This window comes from Macaca thibetana, chromosome 1, assembly GCF_024542745.1.
Source record: "Macaca thibetana thibetana isolate TM-01 chromosome 1, ASM2454274v1, whole genome shotgun sequence".
In the NCBI taxonomy this organism is placed as follows: domain Eukaryota; kingdom Metazoa; phylum Chordata; class Mammalia; order Primates; family Cercopithecidae; genus Macaca; species Macaca thibetana.
In genome coordinates, this window is record NC_065578.1 from 8,862,507 (window position 1) to 8,882,123 (window position 19,617).

General features: G+C 53.5%; 2 protein-coding genes across 13 annotated transcripts in view; one reads left to right on the top strand and one right to left on the bottom strand.

Moving 5' to 3' along the window:
- PIK3CD (phosphatidylinositol-4,5-bisphosphate 3-kinase catalytic subunit delta) overlaps window positions 1-5,612 on the top strand; it is a 99,371-nt gene extending 93,759 nt beyond the window's left edge. For all 10 annotated transcript variants that reach the window (XM_050788047.1, XM_050788033.1, XM_050788042.1 and 7 more), the window contains 6 exons: window positions 171-249; window positions 768-935; window positions 1,615-1,738; window positions 1,922-2,067; window positions 2,452-2,584; window positions 3,632-5,612. In XM_050788047.1, coding sequence (XP_050644004.1) covers window positions 171-249; window positions 768-935; window positions 1,615-1,738; window positions 1,922-2,067; window positions 2,452-2,584; window positions 3,632-3,769 — 788 coding nt within the window. In that variant the 3' untranslated portion in view covers window positions 3,770-5,612. The remainder of the gene's footprint in view (window positions 1-170; window positions 250-767; window positions 936-1,614; window positions 1,739-1,921; window positions 2,068-2,451; window positions 2,585-3,631) is intronic.
- A 102-nt stretch (window positions 5,613-5,714) lies between these two features.
- CLSTN1 (calsyntenin 1) overlaps window positions 5,715-19,617 on the bottom strand; it is a 100,449-nt gene continuing 86,546 nt past the window's right edge. For 2 of the 3 annotated variants that reach the window (XM_050788105.1, XM_050788094.1), the window contains 10 exons: window positions 18,086-18,248; window positions 14,790-14,846; window positions 13,214-13,371; window positions 12,800-12,948; window positions 12,281-12,507; window positions 11,328-11,498; window positions 10,445-10,590; window positions 8,791-8,926; window positions 8,232-8,416; window positions 5,715-7,442 (listed from right to left, as the gene is read on the bottom strand). In XM_050788105.1, the coding sequence (XP_050644062.1) occupies window positions 7,242-7,442; window positions 8,232-8,416; window positions 8,791-8,926; window positions 10,445-10,590; window positions 11,328-11,498; window positions 12,281-12,507; window positions 12,800-12,948; window positions 13,214-13,371; window positions 14,790-14,846; window positions 18,086-18,248 (1,593 nt within the window). In that variant the 3' untranslated portion in view covers window positions 5,715-7,241. The remainder of the gene's footprint in view (window positions 7,443-8,231; window positions 8,417-8,790; window positions 8,927-10,444; window positions 10,591-11,327; window positions 11,499-12,280; window positions 12,508-12,799; window positions 12,949-13,213; window positions 13,372-14,789; window positions 14,847-18,085; window positions 18,249-19,617) is intronic. The other variant, XM_050788115.1, reaches the window with a different exon arrangement.

The window sequence follows — 19,617 nt, forward strand, 5'->3', positions numbered from 1 at the left end:
TGAGGGCCTGGCCTCCCCACACCCCGCCTGTGCTGCCCTGGGGGGTCCTGGGGTGCTCCTAGAGTTGGGGTGGAGAAGACAGAATCCTGGGACTTAGGAGCTTGGGTGTGGCTGGAAGCAGAGAACCTACCAGAAACTCATACTTCTCCTCCCACTGGCCGGCGGCACAGACCTCCGGCAGGACATGCTGACCCTGCAGATGATCCAGCTCATGGACGTCCTGTGGAAGCAGGAGGGGCTGGACCTGAGGTGAGGGCCCCCACCCGCTGTCGTCCCTTGGTGTCTGTGCCTAGCCTGGGAGTCTGTGCCTCTGGAAGGGTCCTTGTCGAAGGTGGCATGACCATCTTAGCTGGGGAAAGGGCTGTCCTAGGAAGAGCTGGGAGCAGTTTAACTCTAGGCCAGGAGGTGGTGGGCAGCAGTATGCATGAAGGCCACTCCTGGGGCTTAGTGTGTACCCTGCTCTGTTGCTTTAGTTGCCCGGGTGCCCCTGGCTCCCTCAGCCCATCTTGGGAAACAGTGGCATCTTCTCCCAAGGCCCCTGGCTGGTTCTGTTCCAAGCAAACGTGAGCTCAGCCATGGTGCTTTCTGCACCTGAGGTGCTGGTGCTGGTGTCTCCAAGGAGCCAGCATCGCTCCCCTGCTTTTTAGCAATGTGGGCAACAGCATCTTCTGTGGCTTTTGGGGGCACCATGAGTTTCTGGGGCTCAAGTGGCCTCAGGGACGGCCCTTGACCATGCCATTTGCCCGTCCCTCTTCCCACTTGCCTAGGATGACCCCCTACGGCTGCCTCCCCACCGGGGACCGCACAGGCCTCATTGAGGTGGTACTCCGCTCAGACACCATTGCCAACATCCAACTCAACAAGAGCAACATGGCAGCCACAGCCGCCTTCAACAAGGATGCCCTGCTCAACTGGCTGAAGTCCAAGAACCCAGGGTGGGTTTCAGGCCCAGGGAGGAGACTCCACACCTTCTTTCCAAGAGGTTGTGGAGTGGGAGGCCTAACCTGTCAGAGCAAAGGAGCGGGGAGGGGCCTCAGACCATCTCTGTGGCTATTTGGCTCAGTTGAGGACCAGCCTGTGTCTGGGTTGGGGTGAGGCGGGTCTCTGTTCCCCAAGTATCAGTGTCTCTTGCTATGCAACACCATCCAAAGTGCAGGGCCTTAAAAAACAGCCATTTAAGATTGGCTCACAAATTTGCAGTCTAGGGCTGGGCTCAGCTGGGCGGCCCTTCTGCTGGTTCTGCATAATCACTCTGCAGCTGTTCTCATCTGGTGCCTTAACTGGGCCAGCAGGGTCTGAGATAACGCGTCTCATTCCTGGGGACTTGGCACCAGCTGTCTGTGATGCCTCTCTGCATGAGGCGTCCTCATTTAGCAGCCTCACCTTCTCTCCATGGCTCTGTATTGAGGGTGTGGGGTTCAAGATCTGCAGGTGTCTTCAGGCCTTGGCTCTGGAGTAGCGTCTGCAAGCGACATCCGGCGTTGTGTCCTCCATGTTCTGTTGGTCAAAGCAAGTCACAGGGCCAGATTCAAGGGGAGAGGGAGTAATAACCCACCTCTTGGTAGGAGGAGCTGCAAAATGGTGTGGCCATGGTTTTCAATCTTCCCCACCCAGGGAGGCCCTGGATCGAGCCATTGAGGAGTTCACCCTCTCCTGTGCTGGCTACTGTGTGGCCACATATGTGCTGGGCATCGGCGATCGGCACAGCGACAACATCATGATCCGAGAGAGTGGGCAGGTACAGGGGGTGGTGCTGGCAGCTGCCGCGGGGACCTGGCTTCTGGCCCCAGCCTGCTGGCCCTTCTGCCTGGCACACAGCTCTGTGGCAGGGGTCCCCCAGCCCTGCTGGCTTCCTGTCTCCCCTGGATTCTCTCCTCTCTGACACCTTCTCAATCCTCCCCCTCCTCTCCTCTCCCCTCAGCTGTTCCACATTGATTTTGGCCACTTTCTGGGGAATTTCAAGACCAAGTTTGGAATCAACCGTGAGCGTGTCCCATTCATCCTCACCTATGACTTTGTCCATGTGATTCAGCAGGGGAAGACTAATAACAGTGAGAAATTTGAAAGGTAAGAGTGCCTGAGCCCCACCAGATGCCCCTCAGTGTGGGGCCCCAGTGAACAGGGCAGAGGTTCCCAGGCAGGGTGCAGGATGGGGCTCAGCTCTCAGCCCCAAACTTGGCCCCTCACCCCAGCTGGTGATGGGTTTGAAACATGCCCCTGCTCTGCCCTGCAGTGCCCCTTTTGGGCAATGTGGGCAGGTTTGTGGGTCGTATAGCAGGAGGCTGGCTGGGGCACGGGGGTCAGTTAGAAGAACTGGGGGCCTTGTGTCCACCCATTTCCAGGGCAAGGGCAGGTGCCTTCAGGGAAGGGGCTGGTTGAATGCAGAGCGGCCCTCTGGCCTGTGGCTGGGAGGACCCAGAGCCTCTCACCTCCTGTGCCCCCCACCTGCAGGTTCCGGGGCTACTGTGAAAGGGCCTACACCATCCTGCGGCGCCACGGGCTTCTCTTCCTCCACCTCTTTGCCCTGATGCGGGCGGCAGGCCTGCCTGAGCTCAGCTGCTCCAAAGACATCCAGTACCTCAAGGTATGTGCCAGGCAGGGAGTCTTCTGTCGCCAATGGCCTTCCAAGGCCTGCCCCCGAGCAATTCGACCTAGGAGGGCCCTGAGTGCGGTAGGCCCCAAAGGGCACTGAGCTCTGTGTGCCTTACGCCGTCCCAGGACCCAGCAGTAGGGTTGGTGGGCGGTGGAGGGGGAAGTGGCTGGAGCAGAGTTGAGCCACCTGGGCATGGTTCCACCTAGTGGCAGATGTGTAGTGACCTCTTCGGGTTGGGCCACTGTGCTCGGGCTGCGGGGCTTTCAGGTATCCACAGGGCCACATGAGATCTGGCTCCCTCTGCCTTCTAAAAGATATTTTTCGGCCGGGCGCAGTGGCTCACGCCTGTAATCCCAGCACTTTGGGAGGCCGAGGTGGGTGGATCACCTGAGGTCGGGAGTTCGAGACCAGCCTGACCAACATGGAGAAACACCATCTCTACTAAAAATACAAAATTAGCCGAGCATGGTGGTGCACACCTGTAACCCCAGCACTTTGGGAGGCCAAGGCAGGTGGATCATGAGGTCAGGAATTCGAGATCAGCCTGACCAACATGGTGAAACCCTGTCTCTACTAAAAATAGAAAAGTTAGCCAGGTGTGGTAGCAGGCACCTCTAATCCCAGCTACTCAGGAGGCTGAGGCAGAAGAATCACTTGAACCTGGGAGGCAGAAGTTGCAGTGAGCCGAGATCATGCCACTGCACTCCAGCCTGGGGGACAGAGTAAGACTGTCTCCAAAAAAAAAAAAAAAAAAAAAAAAAATATATATATATATATAAAAACCTGCTTTCAGAGGTGGCTTAGATAATGGCAGAGTGGGCCGGGCACAGTGTCAACCTGAGAACTAGGGGCTCTGGGGCCAAGACGTCTTTGGTACCTTCATTTGAGGGCGGGATCGGAATAGAGAGCTTTTCCTGGGATGCCGGGGGCTCTCTGCTAACCCCTTCATGCAGTGACTCTGAAGTCCCCAGAGAGGGCCGCATCCCAGAGCAAGGTCTGGGTCCCCTTAACGCGGACACCGCTGTGATTTGTTCGCAGGACTCCCTGGCACTGGGGAAAACAGAGGAGGAGGCGCTGAAGCACTTCCGAGTGAAGTTTAATGAAGCCCTCCGTGAGAGCTGGAAAACCAAAGTGAACTGGCTGGCCCACAACGTGTCCAAGGACAACAGGCAGTAGCGGCATCTCCCAGCCCTGGGCCCGAGAGGAGGCAGCCGCGGGCCGTGGGGACCAGGCACGCTGGTTGTCCTAAAGGGGCTGAAGAGCCTGAACTGCAAAAAGAACTTACACAGCTGCCTTTTGTTTACACTGGTTATTTATTTATGACTTGAAATGTCTTAAGGAGCTAAACAGCCATAAACGGAAATGCCTCCTCTGTGCAGCGGCGGTGCTGGGCCCCTCGAGGCTGCACCTGGCTCTCGGCTGAGGACTGTCACCCCAAGTCTTCCAGCTGGTGGATCTGGGCCCAGCGAAGACTGTTCTCCTCCTGGGGTCACCACCTTCCCAGGCCTCCCGCCAGACTGCCTGGGTCCTGGCACCTGGCGGTCACCTGGTGCCTACTGTCCGACAGGACGCCCTGATCCTTGTGCAACCCGCCCTGTGTGTCCTCCCTAGACTGAGTTCTGGCAGCTCCCCAAGGTGCCTGGGGTACCCTCTAGATTCAGGGATGTTTGCTCTCCACTTTTCAAGTGGGTCTTGGGTACGAGAATTCCCTCACCTCTCTCTGCTGTAAAGTGATTTTGTTTGCAGGTAAGAAAACAATAGATGACTCACCACACCTCTACGACTGGGGAGATCAGGCCCAGCCCCATAAAGGAGAATCTGCGCTGGTCCTCAGGGCGTGTTAAAGAGATCTGGGCCTCGTGTAGCTCACCCTGGTCACACACGAAGGCGAAGGTGGGTCAGAGGCAAATACTCCGCCATTATCTCAATTTTTTTTTTTTTTTTTTTTTTTGAGATGGAGTCTCAGTTGCCCAGGCTGGAGCACAGTGGTGCAATCGTGGCTCACTGTAACCTCCACCTCCCGGGTTCTGAGCCTCCCGGGTACTCAGCCTCCTGAGTAGCTGGGGTTACAGGCGTCCACCACCATAGCCAGCTAATTTTTGTATTTTTAGTAGAGACAGGGTTTCACCATGTTGGCCAGGCTGGTCTCGAACTCCTGACCTCCAGGTGATCCACCCACCTCAGCCTCCCAAAGTGCTGGCATTACAGGCATGACACCGTGCCCAGCCCACTCTGCCATTATCTAAGCCACCTCTCAAAGCAGGTTTTAACAAAAGGATGAGGCCAGATCTCTTTTGGGAACCTGCTGTGAGAGTGCTCAGGTAGCAGAAGTGTGAGAGCGAGGACGCATGCTGGGATCTTTCTCTTTGACTGTACTTAGTTTGAAATGGTGCAGGCTTAGTCTTAAGCCTCCAAAGGCCTGGATTTGAACAGCTTTAGAAATGCAGGTTCCAGGGCTTCTCCCAGCCTTCAGAAGCCAACTCTGCAGATGGGGCTAGGACTATGGGCTTTTAGCAGCCCCCAGGTGACCCTAACGTATCAGCCGTGGACTCAGGACCTACCCGGTGATGCTGTTGATCTCTCAAAGGTCTTCCAAAACTCAACAGAGCCAGAAGTAGCCGCCTGCTCAGCGGCTCAGGTGCCAGCTCTGTTCTGATCCACCAGGGGTCCGTCAGCAGCCAGTGCTACCCGCGGGGCACCTCCCTGGCCACACGCCTGTTCCTAGCAAGTGCTGAAACTCACCAGACCGTCTGCCTTTTTGAAATGGGGAAAGCCGTGCGTGCGCGTGTTATTTATTTAAGTGCGCCTGTGTGCGCGGGCGTGGGAGCACACTTTGCACAGCCACAGCGTTTCTGGTTTGGGTGTACAGTCTTGTGTGCCTGGCGAGAAGAATATTTTCTATTTTTTTAAGTCATTTCATGTTTCTGTCTGGGGAAGGCGAGTTCAGTATCACTGATGTGGGTTGAGACCAGCACTCTGTGAAACCTTGAAATGAGAAGTAAAGGCAGATGAAAAGAAAGAAAAAGTATTTTTATGTTCTTACGTTCTCGGCTCAAAAAGAAACAAGGGAGTGCAGGTTTAAAACCAAAACAGGAGAGAAGACAAACCCCGCTCCGGCTGGAGTTAGAACCAGAACTTTATTGTAGCAGATACACTTTCTGACCTGTCAATCATCAATATACACATCTGCGAAGGGAAACCGCGCAGTGACAGCATGAGGACATCCCCTGGGCGTGAGCGTCTGTCCGCTGTCTAAACGGAGCAGCTACAGGGACAGGACATGGAGGATGGCCACACACAGCACAGCACAGCCACCAGTGTCCTCAGAACCAGCAGTCAGGGTCACAGAACAGTATTCAGAATGATTGCCCACCCGTTTTAGAAATCTAAAAGTTTACATGTAACTAAGAGCAAAGTGCTATGTGGGTTTTTAGACCATGACTGTTTTCTCTCCTTTTGCCCTACCACTGAACACAGCAGCAGGGCTCCTGGGGGGAGAGGGATTTCAACCCCCCTGATGGCAGGAGGCATCCCACGGGGGCGGGGGCTCTGGGGAGGAGAGAGGAGAGAACAGGCTGTTGTGGAAAATTCCAGCACTTTGCCTTCAGGCCATGGGTCTCTGCTGGACGTTCTGAGTACAGATCACTCAGGCCTCCTGCCTTCTCCGAAGGGAGTGGTCAGCCGGTCTGCAGGACACCTGTCAGTCTCTCCTTTTACCAGCAGGGAAATGCACATCTAAGCATAAACCACAAGGCTGCACACGGTGAGACCAGGCCACTGCACAGGGAGCTGCTGTCGGAGGAGTGTGGAAAAGGGGCCAGTGACCCCGCACCCCTGCACCCCACGCCAAATTAGGAACAGGTCAAATCCCAAAGGTGAGGCCCGGCTACTTGTAGCTGCCAAAGGGTGGCCCTGGTCTGGTCTCTTGAGCAGCACAGCTAAAGGCCTGTGACCCTGACTCCCGGCCACACTCAGACCTGAGCAGGGGCTGGGACGGGGCTGGGCCGGGGCTGGGCCTCTCCCTTCCACGTCGGGGGAGGGAGGGCCCGGTGGGAAGAGCCCGTGCTCAGAGCTCTGAACTTCACTTTACATTCCAGTCCCGGGTTACACTAGCACAAAGGACACAAGGAATCCGATTTATTTACAAAATATTAAAAAGTCAGTTAATCATCTACACAGTACCCCCCCATCCTGCCATTATTTATACATGCACTAGTTTGGAAAAAATAAAAACTTTTTTTAAAAAAGAAAAAAATGATTACCGGGTGGGAGTGAGCATGTTTTACCCTTTGTCAACGAGTCCAGCTGGCATGGCTTTTCTGGAGTGTGAGGGGCCAGCGTCCTCTCCCCGGGGCGGGGGAGACTCCAGACACAAATGCAGGGCCTGAGGCGCTGCGAGGCCCCTGTGCGAGCCGGATGGCGGCCAGAGAGGACGTGTCGGCTCCTCGTGGGACTGAAGAGAGCGACCAGGCAGAGGGCAGGCGGGAGCCTAGGGTCCTACACACCAAGCACGGCGACGATCGTGGCGGGGAGGGGTCTGCACACCTACTGGCTGAAATGACTTTGTACATCGTGGACCCTTGGGACTGGGAGAACAGATGGCAGCAGAGTCTTTGGAAGCAGAAACCAAGATGGCCGGGGGCGCGGGTCAGTAGCTGAGGGTGGAGTCATCCCACTCCAGCTGCTGCTGCCGGGTCGCGTTCTGGGGGTCGCCCTGCTCCCCCTCCTCCTCCTCGCTGCTCTCCGACTCTGCGCTGGTGATGTCATCTTCTTCCTCGCCGTCCTCGCTCTCCTCTTCCTCCTCCTCCTCCTCCTCCTCCTCCTCACTGCTATGCTGGTCCTCGTAGGTCTGGCAAGGAGAAGTGACAGCCACGTGAGTCCAGCCCTGCCCACAGCCCTGTCACCCGGCATTCTCCTCTCCACAGCCACAGAGGAAGGAGAACTTGCCCCAGCGTCTCCCTCCCCAGCGAGAGTAGCCAGAAGTGAAGGGAAGGCCGGGCACGGTGGCTCACGCCTGTAATCCCCACACTTTGGGAGGCCGAGGTGGGCGGATCACGAGGTCAGGAGATCGAGACCATCCTGGCTAACACGGTGAAACCCCATCTCTACTAAAAATACAAAAAAATTAGCCAGGCGTGGTTGTGGGCACCTGTAGTCCCAGCTACTTGGGAGGCTGAGGCCGGAGAATGGTGTGAATCTGGGAGGCGGAGCTTGCAATGAGCCGAGATGGCGCCACTGCACTCCAGCCTGGGCGACACAGGGAGACTCCATCTCAGCAACAACAACAAAAAAGAAGTGAAGGGAAAACAAAGCTCCAGTGAGTACCCATGGAGTCACCCACATACAAGGCAGCTGGGGACAGCACCTCGGCTACCCCACCAGAGAATTCTCTCAGGAGTCCCATGGCCAAGAGCGCCCAGCCCTGGCACGGCTCACCTCCACACTTAGTAGGCAGCACGGCCTTGAATAAGGCCTCTCTGAGCCTCGGTTTACCCATGAAGACACCTAAGCCCCAGGCTTGCTGAGCAGATGATGCGATGGAAAGCGTGTGAACCCGAAGGAGCCGCGCCATACTGGCTTCTCGGAGGCCCTGGCCCGCACTGCCTCTCAGTCTTGGAGGTCGCCTGCCCACTCCTACCTCCATGGGGTTGACAGTGATGGTCAAGGCGGAGTCGTCCCAGTCCATCTCGTTCTCCTTCCCGGTGTCCTGATCCCGCATGGTCCGCTGATGTGCGGCACGGATCCGAAACACCCCCAGGATGATCATGAACACCAGGAAGCTGACGCACACCACAATCACAACGGTCGCAGTGCTGGGGACGACTGTGGGAGAATGAGGGGGCGAGGCGTGAGTGAGATCACTCAGCCCAGAGGGCCACCGTGCCCTTGACCTCCTCGGCTGTGCCCGGTCAAAACGGTCTGGACGGCATGCTTCATCTGAACCCAGACGCCAGGAGGAAATACCAGGAAAAGCTCAGCATGGGCCTCGAATCTGGCTCAGCCACATCCTGCTCTATAGCTGCGGGTGACATCATCTGCCCTCTTTGAGGGCTTTCGTTTTCTTGTGTGTGACGGGCAATAATTGGGACAGGGACTGACCGGCAGTCATGCTGAGCAGGAGGCTGTGCCCACGGTGGGGTGGGGGCAGGGCGGACGGCATGGAGCATCTCTGCTCAGTCTCCCTCCCCTTGTCCTACCTGCAAATGGGTGGGGGTTGGCCAGGTTGTGGCCTGACAGGTCAACAAAGGAGCGGTGTTCCGGGTGCACGAACTGTGGCTGGGCAGCCATGTGGTTGGCGTGTTCCACGGGGTTGGCCGTGTGGATTACATTCACCTACAGCAGAGAAAGAGAAAGGAACGCTGGAGACATCCTGAGCCTATCCAAGAGGTGACAGTGGAGTCCCGCAGCTGGCATGACCAGTGCCACTCAGAGTGGCTCCAGGACTGCAGCTGGGGGCAAATGGAGCTACGGGAAAAAGACAGACCAAAAAAAAAAAAAATCAAGAGTAAGCACTTAAAAAACAGAAACAGAAAAATAAAAACCAACCAAACAAAAGAGAGTACTAAGCACTTAAAAACTGCTGTAACAATCTAGTATTATCAGACGTTCCAGAAATGTATCACTTTTCTAATTATTATTATTATTATTTGTTGAGACTGGGTCTTGCTGTGCTGCCCAGGCTGGAGCACAGGAGCTGTTCACAGACATGATCACGACTCACTGCAGCCTGGAACTTCTGTGCTCAAGTAATCCCCCCCCTTCAGCCTCTCAGGTAGCTGGGACTACAGACAAGCACCACGCACCTGGCCGCAATCCATTTTTCTTGCATTTTATAAAAGATTATGCTCAAAACAAGAGCAGAAAAACAAGCCGACGGCCCTCCCCCTGGGTCGTTTGGGAAGCACTGGCGCAGACCTTTCTTCCTCAAACCACAGTCGTGTGACAGCGCCAATCACTACCACTGATTTCCTTTCCAATCTGTTCCCCTTTGGCTCAAACAAAACAGGCGTCGGTTCTGCAGCACCGAATTTAGCATTCTGCTCTTGAGTTCGTGGTGAGATGTTCCATTGCTAAGAGTAACTTTGGGTCAATTTTCTCCAGGCCACAGAGGGCCTGAGCAATGAAGCAGCTGCTGGATAGGTCTGTAGACGACCTCAGAGCAGGATGAGCTGCCCTCTACTCAGTGTGGCCTGTGAGTCACCATCACCAGCCTCAGCAGTACTGGTCCTGCCCGTGCGGGTCCCTGCATGAGCCCCTCTCAACCTGGGCCGAAGACTCAACTTCATTCACAGAAGGGCCAGTGACCTGGCACAGATGCGAAGAACTTTTGGTTCCCTGGGAGCTGCTCTTTCTAAAACAGCGCCCTTGGCTGGCCACAGTGGCTCATGCCTGTAATCCTAGCACTTTGGGAGGCCAAGGCAGGTGGATTGCTTGAGCCCAGCGGGGCCAAGACCAGCCTGGGCAACATAGTGAGAACTCGTCTCAATCAATCAATCAATCAATAAAACAGCATCCTCCTGTTTCTCTCATGGGAAATCTCAAGAAGCCCCAAAGGCATTAACTGCCACTTGCTCTTTGTCACCTCCCTCCAAGGTTCCTTTGGCTACAATTCAGGCTGAGGCAGCAGGGGAAAGGGGAGCACCCCCCACCCCAAACATAACCTGTCGCTCCAACAAGCCCAGGTGTAACCTGCAGCAGGCCCCAGGCTGGAAAGGCAACCCCCTAGAATGAGCCTGCACAGCTGCCACCGTGAATGCTCTAAGGGCTGGCAGTTGTGAACATCAGGGCTGCGAATCAGAGCACTCACTCACTGCTGCTATTGGCCCTGCTCTGTGGGAGCCCCGTACTCACCTCCACCTTAAATTCGTTGCTGATGTAGCGGCCATTCAGCTCCGAGCAGATAAGCTTAAACTTCCGGTCAAGCAAGGACCTGGCGTGCCAGTTCCGATAGCGCAGGAGGTGCAAAACCTCCTCGTAGCTGGCCATGGTGTCCACACCTGCGGGGGTGGAAAGGGGGAAGACTGCTGGGTGGCTTCGGGCAGGAGCATGGGCAGGGCTGCAGCCGTCAGCACAGGCAGGCTCAATCAGACACCGGGTTAGCTAGGCCAAGGGGTCACACAAGTTGGCCTTCCAGCCATGGGAATAAATGCAGTGTGCACAAGGGCATTCTTCCCTCTGCGGGGGACATGCCATCCCACGCTTCAACCCTTCCCCTTTAAAGAGTAGTGGCTACCCATCCGATTCCTGTCCAGGAGACAGGAGTGTGCATGCAGCCAACAATGATCCCAGTGAACGTGCTCCTTCCCCATCTCCCTCTAAGATAACTCAACATTCTAGGCCGGGCGCGGTGGCTCAAGCCTGTAATCCCAGCACTTTGGGAGGCCGAGACGGGTGGCTCACAAAGTCAGGAGATCGAGACCATCCTGGCTAACCCGGTGAAACCCCGTCTCTACTAAAAAATACAAAAAACTAGCCGGGCGAGGTGGCGGGCGCCTGTAGTCCCAGCTACTCGGGAGGCTGAGGCAGGAGAATGGCATGAACCCGGGAGGCGGAGCTTGCAGTGAGCTGAGATCCGGCCACTGCACTCCAGCCTGGGTGACAGAGCGAGACCCCGTCTCAAAAAAAAAAAAAAAAAAAAAAAACATTCTCAGATGGCAGGCGGCAGCCAGCCAAGAGCTCTCAAGGTCCCCTGTTGCGGCCTGGCTCACCAGCATGGCTGCGACGCTCCCCTTACCTGTGAAGGTCATGCCCAGCTCAGAGCTGCTCACTTCGATGCCCTTCTGCTGCAGGCGGGCCATGTCCACTTCTAGGCTCTCCTGCTCGTGGTTCAGCTCCTCTCCCTCCACTGTGACCTCACACGTATCCAGGTCATGCACGATCTCCTCAGACACCAGTGATTCTTGAACTGCAAAAGAGGCCCAACCACAAATATAGCAGGGGCAGTGGGGCCCAGCGTGGTGGGGCACACTCGATGCCCTGCCGGCTCACCCCAAACCTACATGACAGAAGCGTGAGTTGCTTTCAAGAAATGGCCAGACGTGTAATCCCAGCACTTTGGGAGGCCGAGGCGGATCACCTGAGGTTAGGAGTTCGAGACCAGCATGGCCAACAGGGTGAAACCCCGTCTCTACTAAAAATACAAAAATTAACCGGGCGTCTTGGTGGGTCCCTGTAATCCCAGCTACTTGGGAGACTGAGGCAGGAGAATCACTTGAACCCAGGAGGTGGAGGTTGCAGTGAGCCAAGATCGCATCACTGCACTCCAGCCCGGGTGACAGAGCGAGCCTCCAACTCAAAAAAAGAAAAAAAACAAAAAAGAAAGAAAAAGAAATGGGGGAGTTTCATGTGTCCCGAGTAAAAATTGTGGGGACATTGTGCCCCCATGGGCTGACCAGCTTGGCAGGCACAAGCAGTGTCTCCCGCAAGTGCCCTCAACCCCCTCAACCTCAAGCCACATCTCAAAGCCTGAGAGCGACCAGGAAAAGATGCAAGACCCCTCCAGCTGGGATTCCAGAGATCACCCTGAGCTCTAGCTCACGAGTCAGATTCCAGAAGCAACCCGAGAGAACACCAACAAAACACTAAAACCTCCCCAGATCCCACAAAGACAAAGAGCCCTGCAAATACACCGCCACAGCAGGGCTTCTGGCCGAGGCAAGGCAGGCCGCGCCCCACAGAGCACGTTACCTGTGGGGTCCTCAGCCCCGTCCCCTTCAGGCTCCACTTCTCTCGTGATGGTGCTGATGATGCGAAGCTCGGGAAAAAGGAACACCCCTTCTGAGCTTTCAAATTCAGAAGCTGCTCGGGCAAAATGGTGGACGCCGCTCAGGCTGATCTTGGGCTCCTCGGGCTGTAAAACCATCACGTAGCCATCTACCGGGGGGACCGAAATGCAGGTGGCCTCGTTAAAACACCTGCCAGCAAGAAATGGGAAAGGGTCAGGGCTTTGGGAGCCGATCTTGGAGCCCACCTGTGCAAAGGCACATGGAGGTGGGATACACAGGCCCCTACTAACACCTGCCGGGGCCACTCCAGGAACACACTTGCAAACATGATGCATAAATGTCACTCAGATCTCTCCCCCGCACTTTCTGGTAACACACGACGGCTCACCTTTCCCTACAGAAGGGGTTAGGCTGTCTTAAAAACCTAAATATACAAGTGTCATTGGGCGAAACAGGCCTACTGTTGAAAATCAAGACGTACTTGATTGTGCTGGTGATTTTGAGTCTGCGAATTCCGGGCGTGGGGAACTGCCGGGAGTTCAGGTATGAGATGTGCTGCATGGCCTTATCCAATTCCCCGATGTCTTCTCCCTCCAAGGTCAATACCAACTGACTGGGGTGTGCTTGGATCTGAAATCACATCAGACACACAGAGAAGGGGAATAAGGCGGTAACTGCAGGAGCTGAAACCACGGATGCCTCTACGAAGGGGACTGGCCTGGGGTTGACTGGAATTGCTGACTTGAAAAAGAAAAGCTCGTTTAAGTCCAGCAAACACAACTCTTTAACCCAACAGTAAACGGATCAATCACAGATGACTCCCTCATCCCACCAGCCTCTGGGGCTGCAGCCTCCGGGGCCCATGGGTGGTGTGCAGTGGAGCGCTCCGTGTTACCTGCACGCCTCTGCCACTGTCTTCCGGGACCTGCAGGTCCAGCCCCTCCTTGCAGGTATACAGACAATCGATCACCTTCTTATCTGCGAGTTTCCCGGAACGGAGAGTTAAGCCAGCCAGATTGCCTCGGAAATACTGGGTCATGTGCAGGTCGCCACCTTCAGGTCGGGAGAAAAGGCGGAAGAGTCAGGCATGCAGCTCGGCATCACCCAACTCACTTCTCACTCAAGACGGTGTTACCGGTGCTAGCAGCTCGGTGGATGGACATGCGGGTTAGTTCATACCAAGTCCTGTTAGCCTTGCAATCTACATGGAAGTGCAATGAAGAAATTAAACCGTTTATGATCATGCACATGGCCTGGAGAAAGGGAGAGTTGGGGGCGCCTCACCTGAAGCGAAGAGGTTCCCTGAGGGTCCCCACACCTCTGGCCACTCCCCGGTAAGGTGGCCTACCCTGTTCTCATCACCAGGGTACGTGGTGACACTTCCTACGCCGCCAGCCTCTCCAGCCACTGCCTTCTCAGGTGGCTGGGTTCCACGTGGCTGTTTTCTCTACCTGGCACGCCCTGGGGAATGAACCCACACAAGCGAGGCAGGGAGGATAAAAGGGAGGCTTAAAATACTCCCTGTACAGAACGGCCTATTTCAAGGATGCTATGGTATTGAGTCCCATCCTTCCTGCCTCCTCCTGAGGACTGCTGAGAAGTGCAGATGTTACAAGGAAAACCAAAACCCAGAAAATGGCCCTTGATAGATGACAACAAAGAGCCAAAAACAGGTTACACTAAACCTTGTTCTTAAACTGAAGAAGGAAAAGGGACACATTTTCAGCAATGTGTCTCATTCTGGTAAGGAAATCAGGCACTGTAAATCATCACTAGGAATTGAGGCCATGCCTGTAATCCCAGCACTTTGGGAGGCTGAGGTGGGTGTATCACCTGAGGTCAGGAGTTCGAGACCAGCCTGGCGAAACCTCATCTCTACTAAAAATACAAAAATTAGCTGGGCATGGTGGTGCAAGCCTGTAGTCCCAGCTACTCGGGAGGCTGAGACAGGAGAATTGCTTGCACCCAGGAGGCAGAGGTTGCAGTGAGCCAAGATCGCGCCACTACACCCTGGACAACAGAGCAAGACTCCATCTCAAAAACAAACAAACAAACAAACAAAGAAAAGTCAATTTAAAATTTACTGCCAACCAGGACAGAATATCTACAAACAAGTCTTTTCCTGTCTCGTGGTTCAGCCGCATGACAGTCACGAGGCGGCCTCCCAAACCCTGCCTGTGAGACTGAAAAAGCAGGGAGCCTCATGCAGTGGGGTCAGGGTCAAACTGGATGGGGGGAAAAGTCCCATGCGTGCACTGCCTGAGATGTCATTTGTCCTCACTCCAGCTGGGGTCAGAATGGGCAGAAAAGGGAACTCCAAGAAGCAATGGGGAAGCGCAATGCAGGGAAGCGGCTCAGATGGTGTCCGGGACCAAAATGCAACTGGGGCATTTCATGCTACACGTGGAATGAATCAGTATCTCATCTTTAAATGAAACACAATAGTGAATGTAAGGAAAAAATCCAGCAACCTGCAGAGGCCACAGTCACAGGCTCAGTTTCATTGTCATTTTCAACTCCTGAAAACTCTGTGGAAAAGCAAGACAAAGACAATAGAAAAGGACCAAGAGGTTAGGGTCTTCAAACCAGACCTTGAAAACCAGGTTTGAGGCAACCAAGTAGAAACCAAGAAGAGAAAATTCCTTTGTGATCCCGCTCTGGGATGTACCCATCTGGATGCAAGCTTGTACTGGATCACCTTTTCCCAGAAGTGACATTTACCACCCCCAACCCCAGGCTTCTTTTGTTTTCTTCTTTTATTCCACCTTCCCACATCCTCCTTGCCAAAACATACGTTAGATTCAAAATAAGATGAATGAAAGTACACACACGGAATTCGTTCCCCTCCCCAATCCGTGCTATGAAGTAGGACACTCCACAGAGGGTGAGCCTGGGCTGCAGTGCTGTTCCCGATATAAATAACACCAAGTTCCGGATCCACAGCACCTCTTCTCCTAATAGGGAAGACACTGTGCAGGCAAAACGGCATAGCGCACACATGTCCAAAGCCTGGTACAAAGTAAACATGCGGAAGTCCGTATATTTTGGAAGCGCAAACAAGTGTACAGCTGTCTAGCGGTTAACCTTTGGGTGACAGAGGAAAGAAGACATTTTCAATCACTTTTTCTGAATGAGAGGGAGATGCAGAGGCTAAGGAACCCACCTAGGGAAGCATAGCCTACTGTGGACCTGGGGACCCTAACCACCTTCAGCTCCTCCAGCTCCTGGATCCAGTGTCCTGACTATAACGACCTACCAGAAAGGCCCACATGTGGCGGCTGAGCACAGAACCAGCACTCTCCAGGTCATGTTGTAGGAGAAAGGCCGCTCCTCAAGCCCTGCAGCCCTGTAGCCCTCCCCTCTATGGTGTGCTGGGGCCCCTTTTGGGCTGCGGCTGTGTGGGGACGTGTCGAGGGGCAAGGCTAGAGTTGTATCCAGGTGAAGCCCATGTGAGTCACAGGACTGTGCCACCTCCACACACACCAAGGTTCCCCTACAACAGGCTGGTGGAAGGGAATGAAGCTGCTGCCCACAGCCCAAGCTCTCCACGGCAAAGGTGCAGCAAAAGTGGCAGAATCCACCGACAAAAAAGAAGAGGAGATCCTCTCTCCTGTTAACTGAGTTTTAAAGAATCTGTGGGGCTTTTGTTTGTTTGTTTTGAGACAGAGTCTCATTCTGTTGCCCAGGCTGGAGTGCAGTGGTATGATCTTGACTCACAGAAACCTCCGCCTCCCAGGTTCAAGTGATTCTCCTGTCTCCCAAGTAACTGGGATTACAGGCGCACGCCACCACGCCTGGCTAATTTTTGTATTTTTACTAAGGACAGGGTTTTGCCGTGTTGGCCAGGCTGGTCTCGAACTCCTGATCTCGAGTGATCCGCCTGCCTCTGTCTCCCAAAGTGCTAGGATTACAGGTGTGAGCCACTGCGCCCAGCTATCTTCCATAAATTTCTAACCTTACTCGAGGTACAATGTTTCCACAGGGAGAGAAAAAAAAAAAAATCAAAAAGTAATTGATGATGATGACATCTTGAAATGACACAGCACAGAGTCCAGTGCAAGGGTCGAAGTGGCAATCACGAACCTCTGGGGTGGGTTCCATGAACTTGGATAGGAAAAACTACATGCTTATTTCCACTAACTTCTGAAATTCAGCATTTCCTTTGGTTATAAATGTAGGCTATACATCACAGCAGTGTTAGCAATGACTGCAACTTTGTCACCAACAGAAGGCACTGATATTTGCATATCAGGCCACAGCTGTTGCAGCTGCCACTGGGATCCTCACACAGCCCTCACAACTTGGAACTTACACCACTGTTGGACCTGCTGCTAAAGCTGGTTCTTCATTTGTTAACATAAAGTACCACCGGTGTTACTGTTTCACAAATGTGGTATTTCAGGATGTTAATAACGATGTTTCAGTTGAACTGATTGCCCTGAAATCCTAGACATTTATTTTGTAGATTAGTAAGAAGGGATCTATCTGCCTTGCCAGACCACCCAAGGGCTCCACGGCACAAAAAAGGGCTTAAAACCCCAGGTCTGAGATGGGCACGGTGGTTCACACCTGTAACCCCAGTACTTTAGGAGTCTGAGGTGGGAGGATCTCTTGAGCCTAGGAGTTTGAGATCAGCCTGGGCAACACAGTGAGACCCCATGTTTATAAAAAATTAAAATAATAACAATAATAAAAACACTGATCTGGTGGGTCTGAGCGTGGGACCGGAATACAGAGGTTTTTCTTTTTCTTTTGAGACAGGGTCTCACTCTGTTGCTCAGGCTGGAGTGTAATGGGGCATTCTTGGCTCATGCAGCCTCTGCCTCCCGGTTCAACTGATTCTCCTGCCTGAGCCTCCTGAGTAGCTGGGATCACAGGCACACGCCATCATGCCTGGCTAACTTTTGTATATTTAGTAGAGACAGGGTTTCACCATGTTGGCCAGGCTGGTCTCGAACTTCTGACCTCAAGGGATCAGCCTGCCTCGGTCTCCCAAAGTGCTGGCATTATAGGCGTGAGACACCACGCCTGACCCACAGGATTTTCAAAGTAAAAAAATTCAAAACCCTAGCTCCTGATTAATCAGCTGGGTGACGCTTGGCTTGTTGCATCTCTAGGCCTAAGTTTCTTCAGCTATAAAAAAGGGATTTTAAGGTTTAGGTGAGATGACGTGTATAAAGGAGTTGGCACACAGCCTGCCACTTGGTAAGTACAAGTAACAAGCACTGGTGCTCTGGTGGTTATCGTGTCCCCTCTCAGCAGACTTCGATGGAACCCTCCCCCATGCATGGCCCTTGCTGAGGGTGAACAGAGCCCTCGCAGCCCTCCTACCAGGTCACCAAGTGATAAACACTCTGGAAGAGTCCTCCAGGTCCAAGGCACGCTTCTACTTCTGTGTCCTTTATTTCTCTGCCTGACTCTTGCTGTTGTCTCTTTGTCCTTGTGAGCCTTTCAACAGATGGATTAATTTATAAAACAGTTCCCCCCACTACACTCTCCCTCTGTGCAACGCTCCCTCCTGGGTTTCCGGGAAAGGTGACAGTGTGGTCAGTCCTATCACCTTTATGGAGCACCCACAGATGGAGCTACACTAGCTAGAGTGGGGCATCGGCAATGTCCCCAAATAGGATGTACACAGGAAATGGAAGGAAGATATCCAGGACACGAAGGTAAGGCTGTAAGACGCTGACCACAGCCTGCTGCCACCAACCTAGTAAAGAGGTACAACTTAATTCTCGAGTCGAGGGCTAGGGGTAATGACAGTTACCTTGCCAGCAAGCCCCCACCACGAGCTGAGTTTCTATCTTGGATGGATGGAGCGGGTAATCCTCAGTCACAGAGAAGGGCTCGTGGGACGTGCCATCCACATAGAGAGTCACGCTCGGGAATTCCACATTGAGGACGTAGTGGTGCCATTCCTCATCACAGACCTAGAGACAAAGGGAAGCGGGGGTGGTGAGATGTCCACTTTCCTTCTCATCAATGCCCATGGAAACCAAGTCACCCAAAACAAGGGACTTCCTAGAAGGAAAAGGATGAAGAAAATCTAACCACAAAATACCTGCAAATACATCTCACCAAAAGAAGTCCAGCCTCTCTAGGTCATCTCTAAACTACGTGGCATGCATTGCTCACAACCACAGGACACAGCCCAAGCGGGGAGCTGCCCAGTTCTGCTCTGCCAATAGCATAGCACCAGGAAGTTCCTGTATGGGCAAGCTGGATACCCACCCTTTAAAGGGTTGAGTTAGTTTGCCACTGGCCATTCCTTTTCTGAATAAAAATAAAAAGTGCCTTTAGGCCAGGCGCAGTGGTTCACGCCTGTAATCCCAGCACTTTGGGAAGCCAAGGCGAGATCACTTGAGGTCAGGAGTTTGAGACCAGCCTGGCCAACATAGCGAAAACCCGTCTCTACCGAAATTACAAAAATTAGCCAGGTGTGGTGGTGCACGCCTGTAGACCCAGCTACTCAGGAGGCTGAGGCACAAGAATTGCTTGAACCTGGGAGACAAAGGTTACAGTGAGCTGAGATTGCGCCACTGCAATCCAGCCTGGTGACAGAGCAAGACTCTATCTCCCCCCCAAAAAAAAAAAAAAAAGTGCCTTTAATCTCAGAATAAGGCATACCACAGTACATGTATTTTATTTTCCAACTCAAAGTTGATGATCTCAATAAATATGAACATCAGCTCCAAGGGCACCCCAAATCAAACTGTGTTCCCAACCCGTGATGAATGAGCGTGTGAAACCGCATCAGCCAGCTGCAGTGGTGGGCCCCTTATCTGGGTCTAACTCAAACAAATTGTAAAAACAAAAACATTTATAAGGCTACTTGAAATCTGAACATTGACTATTTGATCATATTAGCAATTTTACTGGTTTTTTTTTTTTTTTTTTTTTTTTTTTTTTTGAGGCAGAGTCTCGCTCTGTAGCCCGGGCTGGAGTGCAGTGGCCAGATCTCAGCTCACTGCAAGCTCTGCCTCCCAGGTTTACGCCATTCTCCTGCCTCAGCCTCCCGAGTAGCTGGGACTACAGGCGCCCGCCACCTCGCCCGGCTAGTTTTTTGTATTTTTTAGTAGAGACGGGGTTTCACGGTGTTCGCCAGGATGGTCTCGATCACCTGACCTCGTGATCCACCCGTCTCGGCCTCCCAAAGTGCTGGGATTACAGGCTTGAGCCACCGCGCCCGGCCTGTTTTTTTTTTAATGTGAAAGAGTGCTGTGATTTTGCTAGTCTATCAGAGATACATAATGACATACAGGCATCTACAAGAATGAAATGCTCTATTTGGGATTTCTT